The sequence below is a fragment of the Bos taurus genome, chromosome 19 (genome assembly GCF_002263795.3).
Source record: "Bos taurus isolate L1 Dominette 01449 registration number 42190680 breed Hereford chromosome 19, ARS-UCD2.0, whole genome shotgun sequence".
NCBI classification, from domain to species: Eukaryota; Metazoa; Chordata; class Mammalia; order Artiodactyla; family Bovidae; genus Bos; species Bos taurus.
The window spans coordinates 14,800,043-14,825,784 of record NC_037346.1 but is presented as its reverse complement, the minus strand read 5'-3'; the positions used below and the strand labels follow the sequence as shown (position 1 = coordinate 14,825,784).

At 40.7% G+C, this 25,742-nt stretch overlaps 1 protein-coding gene across 1 annotated transcript; it reads right to left on the bottom strand.

The window, feature by feature from the left end:
- Window positions 1–45: 45 nt before the first annotated feature.
- Window positions 46–25,742, bottom strand: SLFN11 (schlafen family member 11). Its single transcript, XM_002695653.6, has 5 exons — window positions 25,630–25,742; window positions 14,484–15,553; window positions 13,152–13,280; window positions 4,489–5,212; window positions 46–4,167 (listed from the first exon to the last, which is right to left on the bottom strand). Exons 2-5 carry the CDS (start codon window positions 15,538–15,540, stop codon window positions 3,384–3,386), a joined length of 2,694 nt encoding a protein of 897 aa, XP_002695699.1. The 5' UTR covers window positions 15,541–15,553; window positions 25,630–25,742; the 3' UTR covers window positions 46–3,383.

Genomic DNA, 25,742 nt, shown 5'->3' with positions numbered 1-25,742 from the left:
TTCCTCTCCTAAGCAAACAAAGGTAGATAAAGACTTGCCCAGCAATTAATATTTCAATATTTTATCCTGTTTGAAATGACTCATGAATTCTCTTCTTTCAACTTCATTTTCAAAGTCACCAAAATCTAGGGAGACTATTTCAGATAGACATTCCCCAAACATAATTATTTCTACAGAGTTTACCTAAAAGCTCTTTTTTCCTTCTTTATCCTTCAGTTCAGTTCAGTTAAGTCTCTCAGTCGTGTCCGACTCTTTGAGACCCCATGAATCACAGCACGCCAGGCCTCCCTGTCCATCACCAACTCCCAGAGTTTACCCAAACTCATGTCCATTGAGTTGGTGATGCCATCCAGCCATCTCATCCTCTGTCATCCCCTTCTCCTCCCACCCCTAATCCCTCCCAGCATCAGGGTCTTTTCAAATGAGTCAACTCTTCGCATGAGGTGGCCAAAGTACTGGAGTTTCAGCTTCAGCATCAGTCCTTCCAATGAACACCCAGGACTGATCTCCTTTAGGATGGACTGGTTGGATCTCCTTGCAGTCCAGGGGTCTCTCAAGAGTCTTCTCCAACGCCACAGTTCAAAAGCATCAATTCTTCAGTGCTCAGCTTTCTTCACAGTCCAACTCTCACATCCATACATGACCACAGGAAAAACCATAGCCTTGACTAGACAGACATTTGTTGGCAAAGTAATGTCTCTGCTTTTGAATATGCTATCTAGGTTGGTCATAACTTTCCTTCCAAGGAGTAAGCGTCTTTTAATTTCATGGCTGCAATCACCATCTGCAGTGATTTTGGAGCCCACAAAAATAAAGTCTGCCACTGTTTCTACTGTTTCCCCATCTATTTCCCATTAGAGGTCATGTAAGATTAAAGTTCCAGAGAGCCCAGATAGATGATTTACTTCTCAGAGGCACAAGAGAAATACCAAATCCTTCTTGAAAGATAGCTTTGCCAATTAGAGAAGGCTCACTCTGATACAATAGCAGAGCCATTAGAGGCCATTGCTCTCCAGATCTCTTGGTGGCCCTCCTTCAGCGAGGACAGACACCCCAGGCTTACCACTGCAACTTCCAGGCCCCACAGTCTCATGGACAGTCCCTGCACCTTTCCATTCCCCATCCTGTGTTTTCCAACATCTTGGCACTAGTGGGAGTTTCTTTGGTTTCTTGGTTGGCTCCACCAGTTACTGGACTGCACCCTCAGGCCTACAAGGCCTGTGCTTGCCCAGCTTCAAGACTGAAGAAACAGCCTGGAGTCAGCAACAGAGACACCGGTGGTTTAATGGATGGGGGAGTTTACAGGTCAGAAGCAAGTTTCTGGAGAGATACCCCACTGTGTGCAGTGGACCGTGGGCAGGACGTGTTGGCAGGCTTTGCTCCAGAATTAGATTTTTAAAGAATTACTTTCACAGACATTGCAACTCAAGTCCAGGGACCTTACAAAACCAATTTTATTAGAAACAGCATTTACAAAGATAACTATTTGATGCAGTGTTGTAGCTGATTTAATGCACTCAGAAAGAAAGAACACTTTTTCCTTATTTTGCTGAAGTTAGAAGAGCCTACAGTTTCAAGTCAAGAGGGTGGAATTCCATGTGCAAACACAGACAGGAGAAAGAAAAATTTACAACTTATAATGTGGGAGAAGGGGAGTAGAATAGGACTAGTAATAAGTGGAATATTAGTCATGTAATGTTTTAAATTTCCATTAGTTGTACAAATATTTTGTGGTTATTTTTTAAACCAGAAACATTTTTCAAATGTTTTGTATAGACAGAAAAATAAGAAATGCATTAGCGTTATTAAGTAGCAGGACTTCCCTGGTGGCTTAGATGGTGAAGAATCTGCCTGCGATGTGGGAGGCCTGGGTTCGATCCCTGGGTCAGAAAGATCCCCTGGAGAAGGGAATAGGTACCCACTCCAGTATTCTTGCCTGGAGAATTCCATGGTTAGAAGAGCCTGGTGAGCTATATAGTCCATGGGGTTGCAAAGAGTCGGACATGACTGAGCAACTAACACTATTATCAGTGTTTTAGTTAGAAGAATAATTTTGTGGCTATGTTAGTCTGCTCAGGATGTAATAACAAAATGCCACAGACTGGGTGGCTTAAAGAACAGAAATTTATTTCACAAAGTTCTAGATGCTGAGAATCTAAGATCATGGTGTCAGTAGGAGTTGTTTCATCTTGGAGCCTTTTCTCTTGACTTGGAAGTGGCCACCATCTCTCTCTCTCTGTTCACTTGACCTCGTGTTTGTGTGTGGACAGAGAAAGAGACAGAAAGAGCTCTTGGGTGTCTCTTCTCTAAGGTCTCCAATCTTAGGAGATCAAGACCCCCTCCTATGACCTCATTTAACTTTAATGACTTCCTTATAGATCCACACTAAACGTTAGGGCTTCAACCTATGAATTTTGGAGGGACACAAATGTTCAGTCCATAAGACTGGCCCACCAAAATATAAAACTAAAGGGGGAAATTACAGTTCAAGAATATACTTGATTTAAATTTTAAGTTGATATGTTATAGAACATTAAGTAGAGCGGAGTTGAGAAGTTGATCTGTAAAGACTGTATTTTTCCTAGTTCTGTTTACTTAATAACCTGTGTGCACCTTTAGAAGCAGATTTTGGTTTCTAATGCTCTCACTTAAAGAGAAAATGGCTTTAGTTTTGTTTTATATTGGCTTATTATTTCTTTGTAAAGTGACAATCAATGCTTACTATCATGATTAAAGCTTGATCTGGGATATTCTGAGGACAAAAAAAATGGAACTTACAATTGTAAAAGATTAAATAATTGTACAGTGCTCTCTGTTCTGCCAAAAATTATTAAGACCCACTAAGTTGCTGCCTGAACTATCTTGGGAATCTCCCAAATTCTGGATCAATGCGACATACAGAAATGTCAAGAATTCTGGAAATAAGAATTCTGCTTCTAATTTGGCCAAGTAGTCCCAACCAGACCACCCTTCTGCAGATTAACTATAGATCCTGGACAAATTTTTTTAAAAATACACTATAAGGGTCCAGACTTAGAAGAAACAATGGCCACAGGACAAATGTATTGTTTTTATGGCTTTTAGCCATAGGGCAGGTCACAGTCTGTGCTGTGCAGGGTGATTAAAGCTCCTTCAGAAAACCACTATCCTTCTGGTTGGAAGAATCAGGGGCAGAATTTGGGACAATAGCTACCAGGAGTTTGGGGAGGAATCCCTGAAAGGAGAGAGCCAGAGAGGGAAGTTCCAGATTCTGTATGTCAGCTCTGCCCAAATCTCTAGCTGACCCATGAATGGAAAAGACACGTTTCTTCCAACACCAATCAGATTGCCATCCATGGATACTGAGAGAGCAAATCGCCTCATCCCATTTTGGTTTGGAATTCTTAAATGTCACGCTGCCACAGAATATGTAGCTGTTGATTCGCTCTGGATGCCAGACAGACAAGAATGTTGTATAAGATAGCTGGCTCCATGGTGCTTGGATGGATCCCAAACACAATGCTCCTTTCCAGACCTGAGAATCTTCGGACACTGTCCAACACCATGTGATCACCCCCCAGGTCACTCGCATCGGTGAGATACACTATCCTTTTCTTCCTCATTGCTTGCAAGAGCTTCTGCTGGTATTTCTCCACATCTTTTGCAGTGCTGACAAGCACAGCAACATCCTTGGGAGAATAACCCCTTTCAAAGAGAAGCTTGCAGGTGTCTGCCACGTGCGTCACTATTGCATTCAGAGTTAAGTTCTTCTTAATATGTAAGGTTCCCTGAACATCCTGAGCCCATTCAGCTTTAAGGCACATCTTCAGGGGCTCATGGGGGATGTTACACGGAGGATTTTTCCTGACCTTCTGCAATACACGTCGTAGATATCCAGCTATTTGACCTGCATTGCGTACCACTCTGGTGAGCTCTTCCCTTGGATACTGGGCTGAGAGAGCAGGGAGGCCGATGCACTCCATGTGGCTGGTCTGAAAGTAGTCCAGAAAGATCCAGAGAATTCGTGGGCAATCCACGTCTCTCTGAGTGATGGTTTTCGCCTTTCTATACCACTCCCCATCTTCAGTGCGGAAATTCTGAGCTTCATCGATGATGATATGTTGAATGTATTCAAAGTTATATTTCATGAAGCTCTTCCGGGTCACTGCCTGGCAGATATTTTTGCCCCTGTGAAAATAAAAAAGTCACATCCCAGTTTTCTCTTGAGTCAGTAAAGGAAGAAAATGATCATACTCCTACAAATACAGTATTGTTGCCACAGATCATTTTACCATCTTACTGTCAAGAAACAAGGTGATTCAGGTTGTCAGGGATGTGGAGTGAATTTAGATAGAACCTCATTTGCTGACTCTACGATCCACCTGCTTGGGACTTCCCTGGCCATCCAATGATTAGAACTCGGCCCTTTTGCTGCGATGGGCCTGGGTTCGATCCCCTTAAGCCATGTGGTACGGCCAAAAAAAAAAAAAAAAAAATCCAACTGCTTACCTGATAAAATTCTTCAAAGGCTTGTTCTCACAAATGTAGAGAATTTCCTGTGTCTCACAGTGAAAAGTGTTCCTGATCTTCTCCATGATCTTTATGGCCATGATCGTCTTCCCTGAGCCAGGTAAGCCATGGATAAACAACTCTTTGCTCTTGCGGAGGTTTTTCGAGAAGATCTTATATTGCTTGGCTGTGAGCAGATTTAAAACCTCACAGCCGAGCTTGTCACTCAAGAGAGACCGGAAGCCAAGCAAGACGATCACAAGGGACTGCAGCAAAACTTCCATTTGCTGAGTGTCCGCAAGGTGATAGGAACTGGGATAATCAATCACAGAGCCTGAGCCCGCCGAGGACTGTGCACCGCCCTCGGGATTCAGGTGGAGGACCTTGGTCGTGATACACAGATTTTCCGTGTAGCCTCCCGTATTCACCAGCTTCTGCTTCAGAGTGAAGGCGGTGTGAGTGCAATAGGACTGCCCCTCTGCGTCTTGCCCCCTGAGGATGGTGTAGAGAATGGGCGGCCTGTTCTGCGCTATCAGCAGAGCATCACAGATGACTCCTTGCTTCTCTTCCAAGTTCAGGTCCACAGCCCAGCTTGTAGAAAGGATTAAAATTCCCTGGGAGGATGGGTCTATTTGCCTATTTATTAATTCCTCCAAACCTTCATTCTGCGAGAACAGTTCCTTCTGGAGAGATTCAGGGGTATATTTCAGACATCCTGGTGTCACTAGATATGGAAAAGATTATATGTTTAAGGGCAAAGGTCACATTTTTATGATTAATTGTAATTAATCAAAATTGCTAAATACTTATACTTAAATTGTAATCTTATTAATTATTATAAATTACATATTTTATATACATTCTTTTGCCAACATTATTATATTACAGTGAAGAAAAAGAAGCCTTGACAGTCTGACACACTTCATCTAAGCCTATGTGCTTATTATGTTTATGACCCTGGTAAATTTCTTAACCTAAGACTGTTCCCTCATCTGTAAAACGAACAGAAATCCATGTTTATAAAAATAGCACATCTCTTATGGTGAGGAATAACTGAAATAGCATAAAGTGTGTGCTCTTTGTAGCTGGTTGAGAAGTTATTCTTTCCCTTGCTACTCTTAAAGCACCTGAATCTCAAAATGCCCCTGAACAGTCCCCACTGATGGAAGTAGGAAGAGCCCTTCCAAGAAGAAGGTGGTCATTAAATGTCAGTGGAGAAGATGGAGCCATGAGAACTTTACTAGCAGGAAACTCCATGCAGCCCTGCACTGGGAGACCCTGAGATCAGACTCTGAGGTAACTCTGCTGAAGCATCACTCACCCACAGATCTATGTAAGACTGCATCCATAACAAAGAGTCTTCCTTTGACATGAGGGAGCAAGGAGCAATGTTGTGACATGAGAATAAACTTTGCCCGGTAGGGTTTTAAACTTATGTCGATGATCATTTGTTCCAAAGAGGTGCGGGGAGGAATGAGGAGACCATTGTCATTCTGTGGTGGCGGTATCAGATCACATTCTAGAATCTGGATCTGTAGTGTTGATTTCCAGTGAAATTACCCATATTTCATTGGTGTTTGTTTATTGTTCCTTGCCGTGGTGCTTTCTCACTTGTACCAGATGTTTACTTTACTTGATTTTGCCTGTAACCCAGGTGGTGGTGAGTAGGAGATGGAATCTATGATGAGACACATCTGGATTTTGGAGATGTTAAAAGGTGGGAGGAGGGCTTCCCTGATGACTCCTAGTGGTAAAGAACCCTCCTGCCAATGCATAAGACCCAGGTTCGATCCCTGATCCAAGAAGATCCCATATGCTGCGGAGCAGCTAAGCCCATGCACCATGACTACTGAGCCTGTGCTCTTGAGGCCGGGAGCCACAGCTACTGAACCCACGTGCCACGATTACTGAAGCCTGAGGACCTAGAGCCCGTGCTCTATGACAAAAGAAGCCACCATGATGAGAAGCCCACGCACTGCCGCTAGAGAGTAGCCCTCACTTGCCACAACTAGAGAAAAGCCTGAGCAGCAACAAGACCCATCACAGCCAAAAATAAATAAATAAATATTTAAAAGATAGGGGGAAACATGCATCTTTGGATGGACAGACGATATAAGGATATGTTTTAACATGCAGCTTTAGAAACCAAACCAAAAGGAAGTATAAAATAAGAAAACACATCATTTGTTGATTATACCCGGGAGTTGACATGCATCTGTGGTTCTCACAATTTTGCAAGGCAGATATAATGACTGTTCTCTTTTTCATATGAGTAAATGGGAACTCAAACAGGTCAAGTGCCTGGCCCATGGTCACATCACTGGGAAGTGGCAGAGCCGAGGGCTGGACCCAGTGGTGTCTCGGACACCAGACCCTCTCGCTGTTTCTACTGCACAGCCCTGCAAGCCACACAGACTACCCCTGCTGCTAAGTGGAGCATGTCACTAAAGCATTTGATGTTCATAGCACCTCCTCCTCATCAAATAGCTCTTATTTTTCTTTAATTACATAATGGGATATGCTTCCCAAGGAAATTATGTGGAGGCAATGTGTCCCTTTCATTTCTTTGATATTCTACATGGCACTTAATGACAGGGGCCAGACTAGGTGTCAATAAAATGTCAACCACTCCATGTGCACCAGAGTAATTACCACTCTCCATGTGACTTGGGGCCTCTGTGCCTTTGTGTAGGTGTGCCCTGAGACTCGAATGCCCTCCTCTACTTTTGAAAGTGAAAGTCGCTCAGTCGTGTCCAACTCTTTGCGACCCCCTGGACTGTATTGTCCATAGAATTCTCCAGGCCAGAATACTGGAGTGGGTAGCTGTTCCCTTCTCCAAGGAATCTTCCCAACCCAGGGATCGAACCCAGGTCTCCCATATTGAAGGTGGATTCCTTGGTTGGGGTGCTAGATCCAACATGGTGCAACAAAGGTGGAAGATTCTGTGTGCCACAACTAAGACCTGGCTGGATCTTAGAAAAAGCAAGGGGATTCCAAAAAAAACCTCTACTTTTGACATCTTAGTCCTTCCAATCCTTCCAGAACCCCCATGTTTGTTCTCTCCTCAGGGTTCTCACAGAACTTCATATCCATACTAAGCACTAATCTCACCATGGATCTAGGGAAATCTTTTGTGTTTGTGTGTGTGTGTGAATTTTTTTTTTAAATTTATATTAGGGAGTCCCTAGACTCCTGGTGGGTAAGACTGGGCACTCCCAATGCAGGAGGCCTGGGTTCAATCCCTGGTTGGGGAACTAGATCCTGCAAGCATACCACAACTAAAAGTCCACATGCTGCAACCCAGTTCGGCTTAAATAAATAAAATTTAAAAATAAATGTATTAATTTATTTTTGATTGCATTGGGTCTTCATTGCTGCACACAGGTTTTTCTCTAGTTGAAGAGGCTACTCTCTAGCTGTGGTACGCTGGCTTCTTATTTTGATGGCGTCTCTAGTTGCAGAACACAAACTCTAGGCATACGGGCTTCAGCAATCGTGGAGCATGGGCTCAGTTGCTCCGTGGCATGTGGAATCTTCCCAGACAAGGGATCGAACCTAAGTCCTCTGTGTCAGCAGATGGATTCTTAATCACTGTACCACTGGGGAAGTCCAATAAGTAAATATTTTTAAGAGTATTTTATTTTAGAGTATAGTTGATTAACAATGTGTTAGTTTCAGGTATATAGCAAAGTGATTCTTTTACACAAATATACACATGTCTAGTGTCTATTCTTTTTCAAAACCTTCTCCCATTTAGGCTGTTACACAATATTAAGCAGAGTTCCCTGTGCTATGCAGTAGATGGTCTAGGGAAACCGTTACACACACATCCCTGAAGTATCTGGACTGATGGCTCTTCCAACTACAAGAAATCAGGTGAGGGCACCTCACAGTTCAGGACCCCAGGATGGAGGTCCTTCGGGGCTGGCCGGATCTGACCCAGTACTCTAACCCCTGACTTTCTCTAGTATCCATAATGCCAGGCACAGACAAAATTCCAGAGAGTCATTACATTTCTTTCAAGAAACGTTTATAGTGTTTCATCTGAAGCTAAACTACTGTCAATCAATAGTGGATTTCCCTATCCGTAGTATCTGGACTCCCACTGCAAAACCGAAACTGAACTGATTATTTACCACGTTGAGAGTTCAGAATCTAATAATAGCAGACCCTGAAAATGAAAATTTGCTTTAAAAAATAGTTCTAACTAGGTAATACATCCACATAGTCCAAATACCAAAACACTTCTACTCCTGTTTCCTCTTTTCCTCCCTCTTCAACTCCATCCTACTCCCCTAACACAGACCTTTTTATTTTTTTGCCAGTTTCTCACCTATTCTTCCAAAACTTCTTCGTGTAAATACAAGCGATCAGCCCTCACATCTTTTTGGCCAGCAATATGTGTGGGAGATCTTTCTATACAAGTGCCAAGAACTTCCTTGTTTTTTTTCCACATTTGTCTAACATGCCATCTTATGGATGTGACATAAGTCCCTGTTGATGGGTTCTTGTGTGTTTGCTCCAACTTTTTAAAAATAAATATTTATTTACCTAGCTGTGTAGGGTCCTAGATGCAGAATGTGGGACCTTTCATCGCAAACCATGGATTCTCCAGTTGCTCCGTGGCATATGAAATCCCAGTTCCCTGACCAGAGATGGAACTTGCAACCCCAATGCTACAAGGCAGGCTCTCAACCACTGGACCACCAAGGAAGCCCCTGTCTCAACCTTTTGCTATTACAAGAATATTACAATGAGTGCACTCTCATTCGCTCAATCCTCAGTCGTGTCTGACTCTTTGAGACCTTATGGACTGTAGTCCACCAGGCTCCTCTGTCTATGGGATTTCCCAGGCAAGAATTCTGGAGTGTGTTGCCATTTCCTCCTACAGGGGATCTTGCCTGCACAGGGATCAAACCATGTCTTCTGCATTGGTAGGCAGATTCTTTACCACTGAGCCACCTGGGAAGCCCATTACAATGAGTAACCTTGTACACAGACCTGGACATTTAGTGTGCATACAGGTATATATAAAGTATAAACTCCCAGGAACTCCCTGGCAGTCCAGTGATTAAGACTCAGCACTTTCACTGGCGAGGAGCTGGATTTGATCCTGAGTCAGGGAACTAAGATCCCACAAGCCATGTGGTATGGCCAAAATAATAATAATTTTAAAAGTCCCAGCAGTGGGATTACTGGATAAAAGGGCAAATGCATCTGTCCTTCTGGTAGATATTGCCAAATTGTCCTCCATGGTTGTACCAATAGGTATCCCTGCCAGTAATGAATGGGAAGACTTGCATAGCATAGCATACAAATGCCGTGAAATAGCAGTATAGCATACAAATGATAATATCAGATTTTTTTTTTTTAGCAATCCAGTAGATACAAATGATAGCTTGTTTAAATTTACATGTCTTATTTTGATTACTGTTAGGCATCTTTTCAAATGTTTGAAAGCCATTTGAATTTTATTTGCTCTGAACTACGTTGATTTTTCTGTTAAGTTGTTCTTTATCCTTATCAACTTTTGGAAGCTTTTTTTATATGAGAGGCATTGGGCCTCTGTAATATCAGTTGCAAATATTTTTCCTAGCTGGTCAATGGCCCTTTGACTTTGTACTCAGTTGTTTTAACCATGCACACTGCTTTTTTTTTTTTTTTAATGTAATCATATATATCAGTATACTTTCATGGCTTCTGGATTTTGAATCTTAATTGTTCTAATCCTCATGCCAAAAGCATAAAGACATTTATGAATGTATTCTTCTAGAAAACTTATGGCTTTGATTTTTTTTTTAAATTCTTGATTGATTTAGAGCTTATGTTGGTATATAGTATAAATCATGAATCTATCTTTTTAAAAATAAATTACCACCCAGTTATCCTAATGTCTCTTTATTGAAACATCCCCATTCTTCTCCCTTAGTTGAGAGACCAGTTCCATCACGAACTAAATTCTGATATGTGTTTGCATCTCTTTTCAGATCTTCTATTCTGTACCCTTGATCTAATTATATGCCAATATTACTCTGTTTCTATTTGAGGCTTTATAGTGATTTCATATCTGGAGTGCCCTTCTTTATTCTCTTCTTTTTCAGATTTTTATTTCCTGGCTCTTCTTACTTATTTTTTCACTTAAGTTCCAGTGAAGTTAAGTTAATCTCTTGTTTTTTTTATTTTAATTAATATCTCACTAAGTTTATAAAATAACTTAGAGAAAATTGACAGCTTTCTTCCCTTCAAAAATATAACATGTTTTTCCATTTTATTTTTCTTCTGTGTCCTTCAATATTATTTAAAATTTTTTCTCAGATCAGCTTATCTTAGATATTTGAACTTTTTGTTGCTATTGAAAATTGGGTAGATTGTTTGTTATATTAGGAAACTGAATTTTTGCATATTAATTTTGACATGTGCTTCATATAATGTTATTAATATAACTATTGGTATTCAATCTGAATTCTTCTATTGTTTATAATAGTTTTCCATTGGATTCTCTTGAATATGATCCTATGTTCTTCAGTTTTTATCCCTTTAATTTCTTTCTCTTATTTAATGGCATTGGCTAATTAATACTGCACAAAAGTTGTAATAGTGCACATAATGCTTTTGTTCCCAAATTTAATAGAATGCTTCTCATATCTCCCTATTAACATAATGGTCTTTGGGGGACATTGATGGATATAGATATCAATACATAGATATAAATATAATATTAAAGAATTATCTATGGGTTGCTATTTTATTATCTTCTAAAAATTAAAATGTATATTCATGCTTTTCAAATGCTTTTTCAGTATATAAGAGGACAATCATAAAATTTTCTGCATGAAGAAATGGTGGATTATAATAATTACTCTCTTAAGGTTGATCCATCCTTTCATTTCTGGAGTTCTGTCTTTGCATTTTCATTCATAAGGAAGATTAGTCTGAGTTTTCCTTTTGTATGCTATCGCTGTCAAGTTTTGCAATTACTGTTACTCCCATTTAAAATAAACTGGGAATTTTCCTTTTTTTTTTTGACTCTGGAATAATTTGAATAGTGTCTGTTCTTCAAATATTTGGTGTGATTCCTGGAAAATTTATTTTTTATACCACAATAATAGGTTATCACTCTATGAGCATAAAGCCCAGTGTTTTGTTTTTAGATATAGTATATTCAATGTTAATAAGCTCTACTAAAATAGAATTTATTGAATTTAAAAAATAATTATCAATGCTTATGTTTATTCTTAGATTTAGTACTGTTTATTGTGGACAATTAGTAAAATATAAGTTGATATGCAAATGAATGCAAAGAGCTCAACTAGGTAAGGTGAAAAAGAAATCTTAATTGGAACATCATTATCTATTAACTTAATGGTCCTCAATAGACATTTCCACATACATAGGACGCTTCCCTCGTGGCTCAGTGGTAAAGAATCTGCCAGCCAATGCAAGAGACTCGGGTTCAATCCCTGGGTCAGGAAGATTCCCTGGAAGAGGAAATGACAACCCACTCTAGTATTCTTGCCTGGAGAATCCCATGGACAGAGGAGCCTGGCAGGCTACTGTCCATGGGGTGGCAAAAAAGTTGGACACAACTTAGCGACTAAACAACAACAAAAGGACATTTATGTATCAGATTCTAAAGCCAGATAAGCCATTAACTTACTGCATATAGCTGATCCAGTGGTTTTTCCTCTCCAGAAGTATAGAAAGAGCACAGCAATGGACTTACAGGTAAAGCCTAACATGTTGGGAGCGAGGAATGAGAACAGATGCTATCCTTGGTCCTGAAACACAATTTTGTGCTGTTCTAAACCCAAACAAAACGGCAACCCACTCCAGTGTTCTTGCCTGGAGAATCCCAGGGACGGGGGAGCCTGGTGGGCTGCAGTCCATGGAGTCACTAAGAGTCGGACACGACTGAGCGACTTCACTTTGACTTTTCACTTTAATGCATTGGAGAAGGAAATGGCAACCCACTCCAGTGTTCTTGCCTGGAGAATCCCAGGGAAGGGGAAGCCATCTATGGGGTCGCACAGAGTCGGACACGACTGAAGTGACTTAGCAGCAGCAGCAGCAAACCCAAACATGCTTATGAATGTTGTAGTTGATCTTCATTGTATTTGTTTTGTGTTCCATCTTGATGTAAATCTTATATCTTCATATTCATAGCTGGTACTCCTCTGGTAAATTCGGTAGAGGAGGGCAGTTTTTTTGCTCTTAGTTCAATGTGTGCCTCTAATTCAACTAGATCAAAAGTTCCCAATATGAATGAGGGTCAGAATACTGTGAGTAGCTTGCAAAAATGAACATTACAAGGTTCTATCTTCAGATATTTTAATTTATGAAGTCTGGAGTGTGGAGCCAGGTATCTGTACTTTTAAAAATAACCAGAAATACTGGTGATCAGTCCTATTTAAGAACAAGACCAAAAGGTCTTTAAGGGCAATAATGTTCCTGGATTCTATACGTGATACTGCCTCAGTGACTGAGGTCAGTGAGGGTTCATTTCTAAACTACTTATCATCAGTATGTTTGTAGCACTATTACCTTGTACACATAGGCTTTGCAGAGTGTACTTTCAGGACTTTAAATAACAAACATAACAGTTTATCTCCCTTCTACTAACACAGAAACTGGCTGGTGTCAAGTAGGCAAACCATTGTTGCTACCTGGAAATAAGAGTTGTTGGAGATCCTTCTTATGTTCCAGACCTTTCTTGGAGTACACTGGTCTGCTCTGAGGAGGGCTGTTAGACAGACTCAGCTGAGATTCAAAGTCTTTGCACAGCTGTGTAAGATCTTAACAAAAAAGAAAAGAAATTCATGTTATTCTGACATGTTAGTTCATCTCTTCACCACTGAAAAAGACTTTATATGAGTGGGTGTATTGTATGGCTCTCTAGGCATGACTTGAGACATAACAGCAAGATAACACCCCATTCACCCTGTATGGACAAGTGCCTTTATCACATATGAAAGTTGCCAAATCCATCATAAGAGAGATGTTGTCTGGAAGTTTGAATGTGTTTCCATTCAATATAAGTCACCACTCTCTGTATCTCAATAGCATTTTGTTTTTATTTCTTCTATGGTACAGAGCACATTCTTTTAGTACGCTTTTCTGTGGTGTAAATATTCCCACCATGGACAATTTTAAGCTACCAATATGATGTCACTAAATGGAGAGTCAGGGAGACATGCATCATAACATATCATTTTAGAGTAGTTCCATCATGCAGACGGAGAAGGCAATGGCACCCCCACTCCAGTATTCTTGCCTGGAAAATCCCATGGACAGAGGAGCCTGGTAGGCTGAAGTCCATGGGGTCGCTAAGAGTCGGACATGACTGAGCGACTTCACTTTCACTTTTCACTTTCATGCATTGGAGAAGGAAATGGCAACCCACTCCAGTGTTCTTGCCTGGAGAATCCCAGGGACGGGGGAGCCTGGTGGGCTGCCATCTATGGGGTAGCACAGAGTTGGACACGACTGAAGCGACTTAGCAGCAGCAGTAGCAGCATTATGCAGATACAATAGATGTAAGTAACCTCGCACACATCATCTTAAAATGTAGTATTATAAGTAATTGGGTTTTTTATTTACTACATTTGTTTTAAATATAATTTATGGAACTGTATAACTTGATTTTTGTTTGTATAACTTGATTTTTAATAATAACTGTTTAACAACTGGCTCACAACAATCCTGCAAATTTAATAAATCTTGATAAACAGCCAAAAGTCAGTTCCAATACACCACTGCAAGGCAATCATCCCCCCCAAATTTTCTTTTCATCTGATATGGGAAATTGCCCATTATAAGACACTGGACTCAGGCTTGTCATCACCCAGCCAAATTTTCTTCTGTTTGGAAAGTAGGATACTTGAAGATTAAAAAAAAAACAGTTTAATGGATGTGAGAAGTCAAAGCCATGGCAAATATGTTTAATTGGAGTTTCTGAAGAGGCAGTAAAGACAGGAAGGGAGTTTTTTCCATCTTACCTGGATCTGTATCCATCATCATGCTTAGCCATTCCTTAGTTGTCAGGCTGCAAACATCCTTACCATTCACCATCCAGGAACTGGGAACGCCCGAGAATACTGCACCACAGAATCGCTTCACTCCAATTACACATGCATAGCCATATAGCTCTCCCTCGGCTAACACATCCAAGATTTTGACTGTGAAATCTATCTGGCATCGAGACTGGCAAAAATGGACACAAGATAATTTTTGTATTGTTTCTTCTATTTTCTTTTTCAAAGAGTCACGGTCAACATTTTCTTTAGCACAGCCCAGAACTTCCCTACTTTTATCATCCACACCAATAACAAGATAGCCTCCTTCAGTGTTTGCAAATGCAGGGATATACTCTAGAATCGTGTCTTTCATATATTGTTCAATGTGTTTTGTAGCGAACTGCTTAAACTCTATTAATTGAGACTCGGGAAAAGGCATGACTTCACCACGTTCAAAATGGTCTTTTTGAAAAACACAGTAAGTAGGATCCACGTCATGGAGGTCTGGATGTATAACCTTGGAAATTTCACCAACAGGTTCTTTCCCTGAGCTTTTTGCATTTGTTTTCTTGGTTTTCAGGAAATGGAATGCCTTTCTTGAATCCATGAGATACACAGAAGTGCCGGATCTACAGTATAACGAAGAACTCAGGCTACAAATGCGGGGCTTAACAAAAACGTTTTCAAGCAAAGTGTCGCTGCTCCAAGACTTCACAAAAATGTAGTAACAACTCCCTTGTTGCTTTGTCTCGAAGAAAGCTTGCAGATTTGAAAACAGAATAAGTGTTCTCAAAGCTTCTTCTAAATCCAGTCCCATCTCCACGAGATTGTCATCGTTGTTTGCCATTTCCAGTTGAATCACTCCTCCTCCTGAGTTTAATAAAGCACATGCAGCCTGGATCACTTTCACCTTCTCTTTCTCTCTCTGAACTTTCTGCAGCTTTTTTCTGTTACTTTCACCAAGAGTTACTTTTCCTACATTGATGACCAAGTCTGGGTAAGATGAATCTACCGCCAAACGTGAATAATGTTTCTCCATGTTTATTCTGCGACTGAAACCATGAAAACACATATCTCATGTTGGTGAAGCAGTAGATTGCATAGCACACAAAAATGCATTTATTAATTTATTGTAAAGTATGTATAACAGAATCACTTTGTGAAGCATCTATACTTCAATAAAATAAAACTTTTTTAAAGTTTACACTGAGCTGAAAAAAAAAAAGAGTGACAGAGAATGGGAGATGAGAAGTGGTGAGAGGAGACTTGAGAGTCGGAAAAGGGCTTACAACAGTAGAAAGCCCAAGAAGCCTTTTGAGGAAGGGAGTGACATGAGCACACAGACATTGTAAAAGACACATTACTGAGGAATGGATCCATAGTCGCCAAGGGTTATGGGGAGGGAAGTGGTAACTACAAGGGATAACACAGTGGGGTTTGCTGGGGTGAGAAAACTGTTCTGTATCCTGATTGTGGTTGTAATTACATGAATCCATGTGCTAGAAATCATAGAACTGCACACCCCAAAAGTAAATTTTATTGCATGATTAATTTTTAAGAGCAGAGGGCACATTATTTACAGGTGGAGAACTAATTAGAGAGGAGTAAACCAGTAGGGACGGTTTTGCAGTAACCTGAGTGAGAGAGAGAGATGATGGTAGCCTGCGCCACAGTAGGTAGGGGCCATGAGAATGAAGAAGTGTGAATATTTCTGAGAGACATTTAGAAAATATTGATAAAAGTTAACATGGCTCTGTATTGACCAGCTAGAGATCAGGAGAAAGGATTAAAATTTAGTAACTGGATTTTTGGCTTGGGCAATTGAGTGGTTAGCAGTACCACTTATTAGCAAAAAAAAAAAAATCAATGATTATTGAAGGTGGGTGATTGATAAATGGAGATTCACTCTCCTATTCTCGCCTTCTCTCTACCTCTGTGTATATTTGAAAAGTGTCTAAATAAGTTTTAAAATTGATTTCATCCATTAGCTGGGTGGTGGGCAAACTGGTGTTCATTATAGTGTTCTCTATTTTTTTCCTGTAAATTTGAAATTATTCATGACATAAAAAAGAAAACTTTTACCTCCAAAATTTTTTAAAGGTGAGTAGGGCATCTGAAAGCAATGGCACCCCACTCCAGTACTCTTGCCTGGAAAATCCCATGAATGGAGGAGCCTGGTAGGCTGCAGTCCATGCTAAAGGGTCGGACACGACTGAGCAACTTCACTTTCACGCATTGGAGAAGGAAATGGCAACCCACTCCAGTGTTCTTGCCTGGAGAACCCCACAGATCGGGGAGCCTGGTGGGCTGCCGTCTATGGGGTCGCACAGAGTCGGACACGACTGAAGCGACTTAGCAGCAGCAGCAGCAAGGCGTATGAATTTGGAGTAACAAAGTAGTTGAACTTTTGGACTATGCATTCTAACAAAACAGAGATGGCCAGGGCAGAGGGTGGACCTGAGAAATGGGGGGAAAGAAAGATAATGGATTCTAAGACTTTATGATGCCAAAAAACTTGTATTTGGGAGTGATTGAGCAAATCAACAAAACTCAACACTACCATAGTGAGGAGAGAGCTCTTAAGACTCAGGGTTGTGTTACAACCTAGACAGTAATTTTTTTTTCTTTTGCTTGATTATATACTGAAGCATGACATTGAAATATTTCATTTATTAATTTTTTTAGCACAGGAAACATTTAATGGGCACTCACCAAGAGCACACTAACTGCTGTGAAAGACACAAAGAGTATGACTATTGGAGATTTATGGTTTAGGATCCATCAAATTACCATGATGTGGTTTAAATGGTATGTGGAGAAAAATCCGTAGCCCTAAATGTCTGTTACGGTAAGAGAGAGAATTTAAATAAAATGATTTGCATCAACATTTAAAGAATTTAGGAAAAAGAACCAGGTCACAAAAGAACAGGAATAACAGATGGACAGGCAGAAGAAAGTTGGAAAATGAAAAAGCAATTATCTGATTAATTAACAAGATTGAGAGTTATTTTTTTATTTGTTTTGCTTTTTGCTTGTTTGATTTTTGTTTTTTAGATAAACCACTAGCATCTTGTTTATTTATTTTAAACTTTATTGAAGTATAGTTTATTTACAATGTTGGGTAAGTTTCAGGTGTACAGCAAAGTCACTCACTTATACATATACAGATATCATTCTTTTTCAGATTCTTTTCCCATATAAGGTATTACAGAATATTGAGTAGAGTTCCCTGTGCTAAACAATAGGTGCTTGTCAATTATCTATTTTACATATAGTAGTGTGTGTATGTTAATCCCAAGCTCCTAGCATCTTTATTATTTAAAAAGAGCTCTGAACAAATAGAAGGGTTGTTGATAGAGGTGTGGCAAGGAAACAGAATTCTGAGCAGTAAATTATTGGCAGGCCAGGTCATTCACAATCTTACTTATTTGTCTGATATGTTCCTTGTGATATATTTTATATTTATAAATATCTTATTCTATATCTTATAACCTTTAAGGTGTTCTTGTCAGGTTATTTATGCAAAATGCTATTGGAAACATTTGGACAAATGTTTACATATGGATATTTGCTCTCAAGTATTGTGTTTGCGTGTGTGCTCAGTCGTGTCCAATTCTTTGTGACCCCATAGACTGCAGCCAGGCTCCTCTGTCCATGGAATTTTCCAGGCAAGAATACTGGAGTGGGTTGCCATGTCCTATTCCAGGGGATCTTCCAAACTCAGGGAATTGAACCCGCGTCTCCTGCATTGGCAGGCAGGTTCATCACCACTGAGACACCTGGGAAGCCTACTAATATCAGCAACTGATATCATATCAGCAACTGCCTTTTATTATCTAGTAAGTCTGGATTATTTTATATGGCATAGAAAGCTTGAGAACTCCTAATACTTTCTTCTTCCTTTAAGACCTGAAAGAAAATCAATAAAGGGAAATGTCTGGTAGATTTCTTCTTAAATAGGCAGAAAAGCAAAATTGGTTTGATTTAAAAGTTGAGGGCTCAGATACATCAATAGCAGAACAAAAGCATCAGGGCAGTTATAACAAGGAAAATTTTTAAGTGCCTGGCTCCATTGTGTTTACTGGTGAGCTTTTGTAAACTTCAAAATCATATAATTTCTACATTATTAGATATAAAGTGTTTGACACATGAAAAACTATGGCCTGCTACAAAATTCAGTATTGTCATATATTTCATGAACAACATTATGACACTCAATAATTCTTTCACCTATTTTTCCTTTATCTCTTATGATCTTAATAATATTACAGATTTTTTAAAACAGATTGTAAGCATCAGATTAAGAGTTTTGCATTCTGCTTTTATCATTAACACTTCTGTAAACCTTTGAAGTCATTATATTTCTAATTATATGTTTTAAAGACAATAGAACTTTTCATCAAGTACGTATTAATGAACTGGACTGTTCTCTATCGTTAAACATTTCTCTTGCTCCCAATTCTTAATAATAAGCAATACCGCATTTACTTAACAGCTGTTTAGTGGACATCTATTATTTGCCAATCACTGTGCTAAATCCAGAGTAGACAGTGGTGAACAAAACAAACCTGGTCCCTGCCCTCAAGATGCTCGTTGCTTACGGAAGCTCACTGCTAGATAAGTGATAACTCAGAATGCCGGGGATGCTTAGAATGGCAACTGTCCTTATATGGCATTGGGAAGGGGGATGGGTTTAGAGAAGGCTTTCTAGAAAAAGGAACATTTTGAATTAAGATCTGAAGAATGTAAATGAGGTAAAGAGTTAATAGGTGAAGAAGGGTGGAAAAAACTTTCCAGAAGGAAGTAGGAAGGAATACGTCAGGTTCAAAGGACAGACTGTCTGAAACACTGAGATGGAGAGACAAAGCGGGAGGAAAAGAGGCTGGAAAGGTGATCAAGAGTCACCTGTACATTGGCTGGCAGGGAGGCCCCTTTAAGGATTCAGACTTTATCCTGAAGGTAATGGGAAGCCACTGGAGGATTTTAAGCAGGAAGGCATAGCATCAGATGTAGTGTGTGTGTGTGTGTGTGTGTGTGTGTGTATTATATATATACTTTTTTTTTTTTTTACAAAGTTCCTTCTAGCTTCAGTGTGGAGAATGAATTGGAAGAGACTAGAGTAGTTGTGGAAGAGAACTTTGGGGATGCTATTTCAATAGTCCAATGAGAAAAGATGGTGGTGTGTACCACCAGTGACTGTGGATATGAAGAGAAATAAACAGAGTTGAGAGATATTTAGAAATAAACTGAAGGACCTGGTATTTGATGGAAACTCAAGTCCATTATTTGAACTATTTTTCTTCCTCCCTAACCCAAAAGATAGAAACCAAAACTAGCCACTCACTGTGAGTTTATGACAAATTGCGTCTCAACCTAGATTAAAACAGGGAGTAACATGTTTTTAGCAGCTTTATTCATAACTTCCCAAGCTTAGAAGCAGTCAACAAACTGCAGTACACCCAGACAGTGGTATATTATCTACACTAAAAAGAAATGAGCCATCAAGTCAGGAAAGACAAAAAGGAAATTTAAATGCATATTACAAAGTGACAGAGGACAATGTGAAAGGACTGTATGATTTTAACTATATGACATTCTGGAAAAGGCAAAACTGTGGGGACAGTGAAAAGATCGGTGGTTGTCAGGAGTTGTGGGAAGGGAAGGATAAACAGGTAGAGAACAGAGGATTTTTGAGGCAGTGGGAATACTCTGTATAACAGTGTAGTTGTGGTTGCATGTCATGTCATTATACATTTGTCCAAACTGTGGAATGTACACCAAGCGTGAACCATAAAGTAAGCTATGGACTTTGAGTGATCATGATCTTTCAGTGTAAGTTCATCAATCGTAACAAATGTACCACTGTGTTGCTGGGTGGGTAGGTGGAGGGTGGGTGTTGATGATAGGAAGGTAATGCCAGTGTAGGGGCAAGGGATATATGGGAGATCTCTGTGCTTTCCTCTCAATTTTGCTGTGAGCCATGGATTTCTATGAAGTTCAGTGGTGGTTAAGACTCCATGCTTCCAATACCCAAAAGAGTTGAGTGCTGCTGCTGCTGCTAAGTCTCGTCAGTCGTGGCCGACTCTGTGCGACCCCATAGACGGCAGCCTACCAGGTTCCTCCATCCATGGGATTTTCCAGGCAAGAGTGCTGGAGTGGGGTGCCATTGCCTTCTCCAAAGAGTTGAGTACCTGTCCTCAAAAACCTGCACATGAATGTTCATAGTAGCTTTGCTCATGATAACAAAAATTTGGAAGCAACCAAGATGTTTTTCAACTGATGAATGGGTAAACAATGCATGTAAGGAGATAAGAACAGTCTTTTTTTTAAGCACTATTTGTAACACCCAGTTTTGGAAGTAGCCTATCAATAATAGAATAAGGAAATAAAACATGGTAATATTTACTGAAAAGGATGTTGTGAACCACTTTAAGAGAATAAACTAAAACACAGTGACATAGATATCAGAAACAAAATACAGAGTTTAAAAAATCAAGTTGCAGGGGGCGGTCCTAAGATGGCAGAGGAATAGGATGGGGAGACCACTTTCTCCCGCACAAATTCATCGAAAGAACATTTAAACGCTGAGTAAATGCCACAAAACAACTTCTGAATGCCGGCAGAGGACATCAGGCACCCAGAAAAGCAGCCCAGTGTCTTCGAAAGGAGGTAGGAAAAAATATAAAAGACAAAAAAAAAAAAAAGAGAGAGAGAGACAAAAGAGGTAGGGACGGAGTCTCAGGAAGGGAGTCTTAAAAAGAGAGAAGTTTCCAAACACCAGGAAACACTCTCACTGCCGAAGTCTGTGGCGAGCCTTGGAACCACAGAGGGCAACATAAGTGGGAGGAAAAATAAATAAATAACTAAAACCCACAGATTACATGCCCAACTGTAACTCCCCCAGCGGAGAAGCAGCGCAGACGCCTGCACCCGCCATTAGCAAGCGGGGGCTGGGCAGGGAGGCGCGGGCTGCATGGCTTAGAGTAGGGACCCGGCCTGAATGCCCCAAGGCATTCCTTTCTGAGGGAACTAACTCGGGCTAGCACACCAGACTGTGGGATAGCTACCACGCTAAAAGCCCTAACCTAAGACACCGCCAGGCCCGCTCACAGAACAAAGGACTGAACAGAGCTAGCCCGCTGCAGACCATCCCCCTTTTTTAGCACTGGTTTCAGCTCTTCCACCCTCCCTCCTCACCACTCTACGTGTTCTTCGAGTGCGCATGCGCGCGCGCTTGTGTGTGTGTGTGTGTGTGTGTGTGTGTGTGTGTGTGTGTAGATTTGGAAATGATAGTCTAAGAAGGGAAGTAGAGCCTCTGCATGTGGGCCCCAGGGGAAGAATGGAATGGGGAAGGTTGTGAGCACCCGGGGCTGAGAAAATTGCAACTCACAAAACAAAACAGACCCTAGACAGAGGAGACCCACAACCTCAGACAGAACTGCCCCAGGCATTATGATATCTTGTATTTCACAGGGCAAGACTCAAACCAGATAACCATAAAGCCCACATCCTGTTCATGATTCAGTTACCTCCTTTGACTTATTTCTTTCCTTCATGTCAGTACTGTAGGCATAGTCTCTGGTAATTTGTCCTTATTTAATTTGGGTCTAAAAAAATCATTTTTAGGGCTTCCCTCATGGCTCAGTGGTAAAGAATCTGCCAGCCAGTGCAGAAGACACGGGTTAAATCCCTGATGCAGAAAGTTCGCCCATGCCGCAGAGCAACTAAACCCATGTGCCAGAACTACTGAGACTATGTTCTAGAACCCGGGAGGTGCAACTATGGAGCCCACACTGCAACAGATAGGGACAGAATGAAGGGACAAAATAGGTGATTAAATAGCCAGTTCCACTGCTGCTGCCAAGTCGCTTCAGTCGTGTCCGACTCTGTGCGACCCCATAGACGGCAGCCCACCAGGCTCCCCGTCCCTGGGATTCTCCAGGCAAGAACACTGGAGTAGGTTGCCTTTTCCTTCTCCAATGCGTGAAAGTGGAAAGTGAAAGTGAAGTCGCTCAGTCGTGTCCCACTCTTAACGACCCCATGGACTGCAGCCTACCGGGCTCCTCCGCCCATGGGACTTTCCAGGCAAGAGTATTGGAGTGGGTTGCCATTGCCTTCTCCGGTCAGTTCCACTAGGGGATTGTAAGTAAAAGAATATGGGAGACTCATAAGTTAATGATTACTCAAGAGAGCAGGTGAGTTTAACCATAAAACCAAGCAGGCTTGCTTAACAGTGAACTCATGCAAGAGAAGCAGGGGACATGCCCCCAAACAATAAAACAATCGTGGCAGGAGACCCACATCCTGCCCAGTGAGTTCAGGACATTAATGATCCCTAGGACATTCTCTCTGCACCCATGAAAAACCAGGAATTTGTAGACCTAGCTTGACCACGCAGGGACAAGAAAACTCCCCTGCTCAACCTGGAGAAGGAACTAATGGTAAAAATATGACGTCTACTCAAGAAAGACAGAGAAGGTCTTCTCTCCTTCCCCACTTTTCCTTTGATTATAAAACTGTAGCCCAGTAAGTTCTCAGGGTACGGCATTTCTTGCTCACCCTCTTCTAAGCCTCCAAAGCGCCTATTCTAATAGATCACTTCTTATGTACCACTTTGCTCTCCCTGAACTCTTCTCTGCACTGAGAACTTAAAAGAGTTGGTATGGGAGCTCTTCAGCGCCCCCCCTAAAATGTTTCACCGATCAGTTTCACAACTCCTGAAGCCTGCGTGCCCTAGAGTCCATGCTGTGCACCAAACAGAAGCCACCACCACAGAGAAGCCTGTGCACTGCAAGAAGAGTAGCACCCACCCGCTGCAACTAGAGAAAGCCCTGACAGCACAGACGAAAATTAAATAAATAAATTCTAAGAAATCACCTACGACTACAGTGATAAAAGCATATTTGTATTGTAAAGATGAGTGTGGCAACTGATTTCTAGGAAATACTCAGAACGTCTGTAGGTGTTGCCTATGTCTAGTAAAATATATACCTACTGTCGCAGGTGACTTTTTTCCTATTACAGATTGGCAAATATTTTTCAAACATCCACTTGCTGAATTATTCATAATCATACATTCGTTTGTTGCCCATCTCCAAAAAGAAAAAGCAATTTGTTAAAGCTGGGCAAGTTAATTTCCAGTGCTTTTGATAAATGTTGGTAAACAAAATAATCAAACTTTTTACACACTTGCAAAAAATAACCTGGAAAATCCAATGAGGTCTGAGCTTCTGGGTTAATGTATTTAAGTTTTTCCTGAAAACAAAAGTGCGTGTATATTATGAAAAACAAAACCCTTTTCGTAGAGATCAACCAATTGGGTACCTGACATTAATTAAATGCTGACAGTCACCCCTTCCCGCCAAAGCTCTAGTTCCTCCCTGATGTATCTGAGAGTTTGCTTCCAGATAGTTGGTTATCTGTCCACCCCACAATCCTCTCCACCACTGTCTCAGACCTCAGGGTGTCTGGCTGGAATCCTGCATCCCATATCCCTGGCCTGAGCGAGAAGGTAAGTCCCATTAAAGGACCAGTTCTCTTCACTGTCTATTTCACTTAAGAAAAATGTGGGCATAACATGTCCACCACAGTCTGTCTTGTCTAAAGTAGATCTGAAAGGGTCTCTAGCCACAGGGTGAATTTATTTATATGTGTGTGTATATATATATATATATATATTTTTTTTTTTTTTTTGAGAAGGAAATGGCAACCCACTCCAGTATTCTTGCCTGGAGAATCCCACGGACAAAGGAGCCTGGTGGGCTACAGTCCATGGGGTCACAAAGAGTTGGACACAACTGAGCAACTAACACACATATACATTTTTTAATTGTAGGACAATTACTTTACAATATTGTGATGGTTTTTGCCATACACCAACATGAATGAGCCATAGGTATACATATGTCCCCTCCTTCTTTTACCCTCTTCCCACAGCCCTCCCCTCCCATCCCTCTATGTTATCACAGAGCACTGGCTTTGGGTTCCACAGGGTGGATTTTTATCTTAGCATTCTTTGGTCTTTTTCCCAGCCCATCTTTTCTGTTGAACAGGCATAGCTCCAGTCTCTCTAGATAGTCTCAGGGTTGGGGTGCTGAAGAGAAAAATACCCGAGTTCTGACCTGTTCAGGGATCCTCAGCTTCACAAAAGCAAGCCCAGGAGAAATGCCCAGCTTTTATTTTCTTAAAAAAGGAAACTAGAATGTTCCCATCGTTTTAAAGTTCCCACTATTTTAATGTTTCCACTATTTTAATGTTCCCGCCATTTTAAAGTTTCAATTTCCTGAAACCAAGTTAAATGTGCTCCTGTCTTTTAGGTTTCGATTTCTCAAAAAACTATTTAGATGGCATTTGACTCTTTATGGCTGCCTTCCCAACCTCAAGAAAGAGAGCCAACTGACTGTTGGCTGTCAGTCAATAGGACTTTGTCTTTTTAATAAGTAAGTGAAAAGTGCGTTACTTCTGCGTTGAAACTTTAAACATCTAGGAGAGCAATGCTACAGAAAAATCTGTTGGATACACATCAAACTGTTATTAAGGATTTCACCCTAGGGAATGGAATCGGAAAGGAAGAGGGAGAGGGAGGGAGGAGATGTTATTTTGTACAATATGCCTGTATTATTTGAGAAATGTTTAATGCAATCGAAAACAGTGCTAGAGCCAGACAGAGAATTAGGCAGTACACCTCATTGACTTTCTTACTTAATTTTTCTAGTAGCCTCTATAAGCTCAACAATTGCCGTTGAAACCAGTTGAAATGGTTGCTGGATTTCCTGTACTGACTAATACTGTTAGTTTTGTATTAAGTTTCTCTCATCTACCACATTGATCTACAACCTGCCCCATAGCTTACGGAAATCAGAGTCCCCTGAGATTCTTTTCTTGGTTTCTTTTGGGTAGCCATCTTTATAGATTGCAAAAATTGTTACAGTATGAATTTAGCGATCACTCCTAATATTCAGAAAAAGTATTGGGCACTAGAGGGAATTGAATTTAGGATGTGATGAGCCAGTGTTCTCTGACCATCTCAGTCAATAACAAATAACCATCTCAATCTCAATAACCAATGTAGTTCTTCAGCAATAATCATTAGGAAACTTTGAAAAAAAAATTAAAAGTGATTACTTACAGACTCTGGAGGTTAAACAACAGGCTGGAGTGCACAGTGAGATCAGAAGTAGAAATGAGCACACTGGCCTGGTGTCCGACCTCCCTGGGGGTGGATGATGAGGGTTTAGGGTT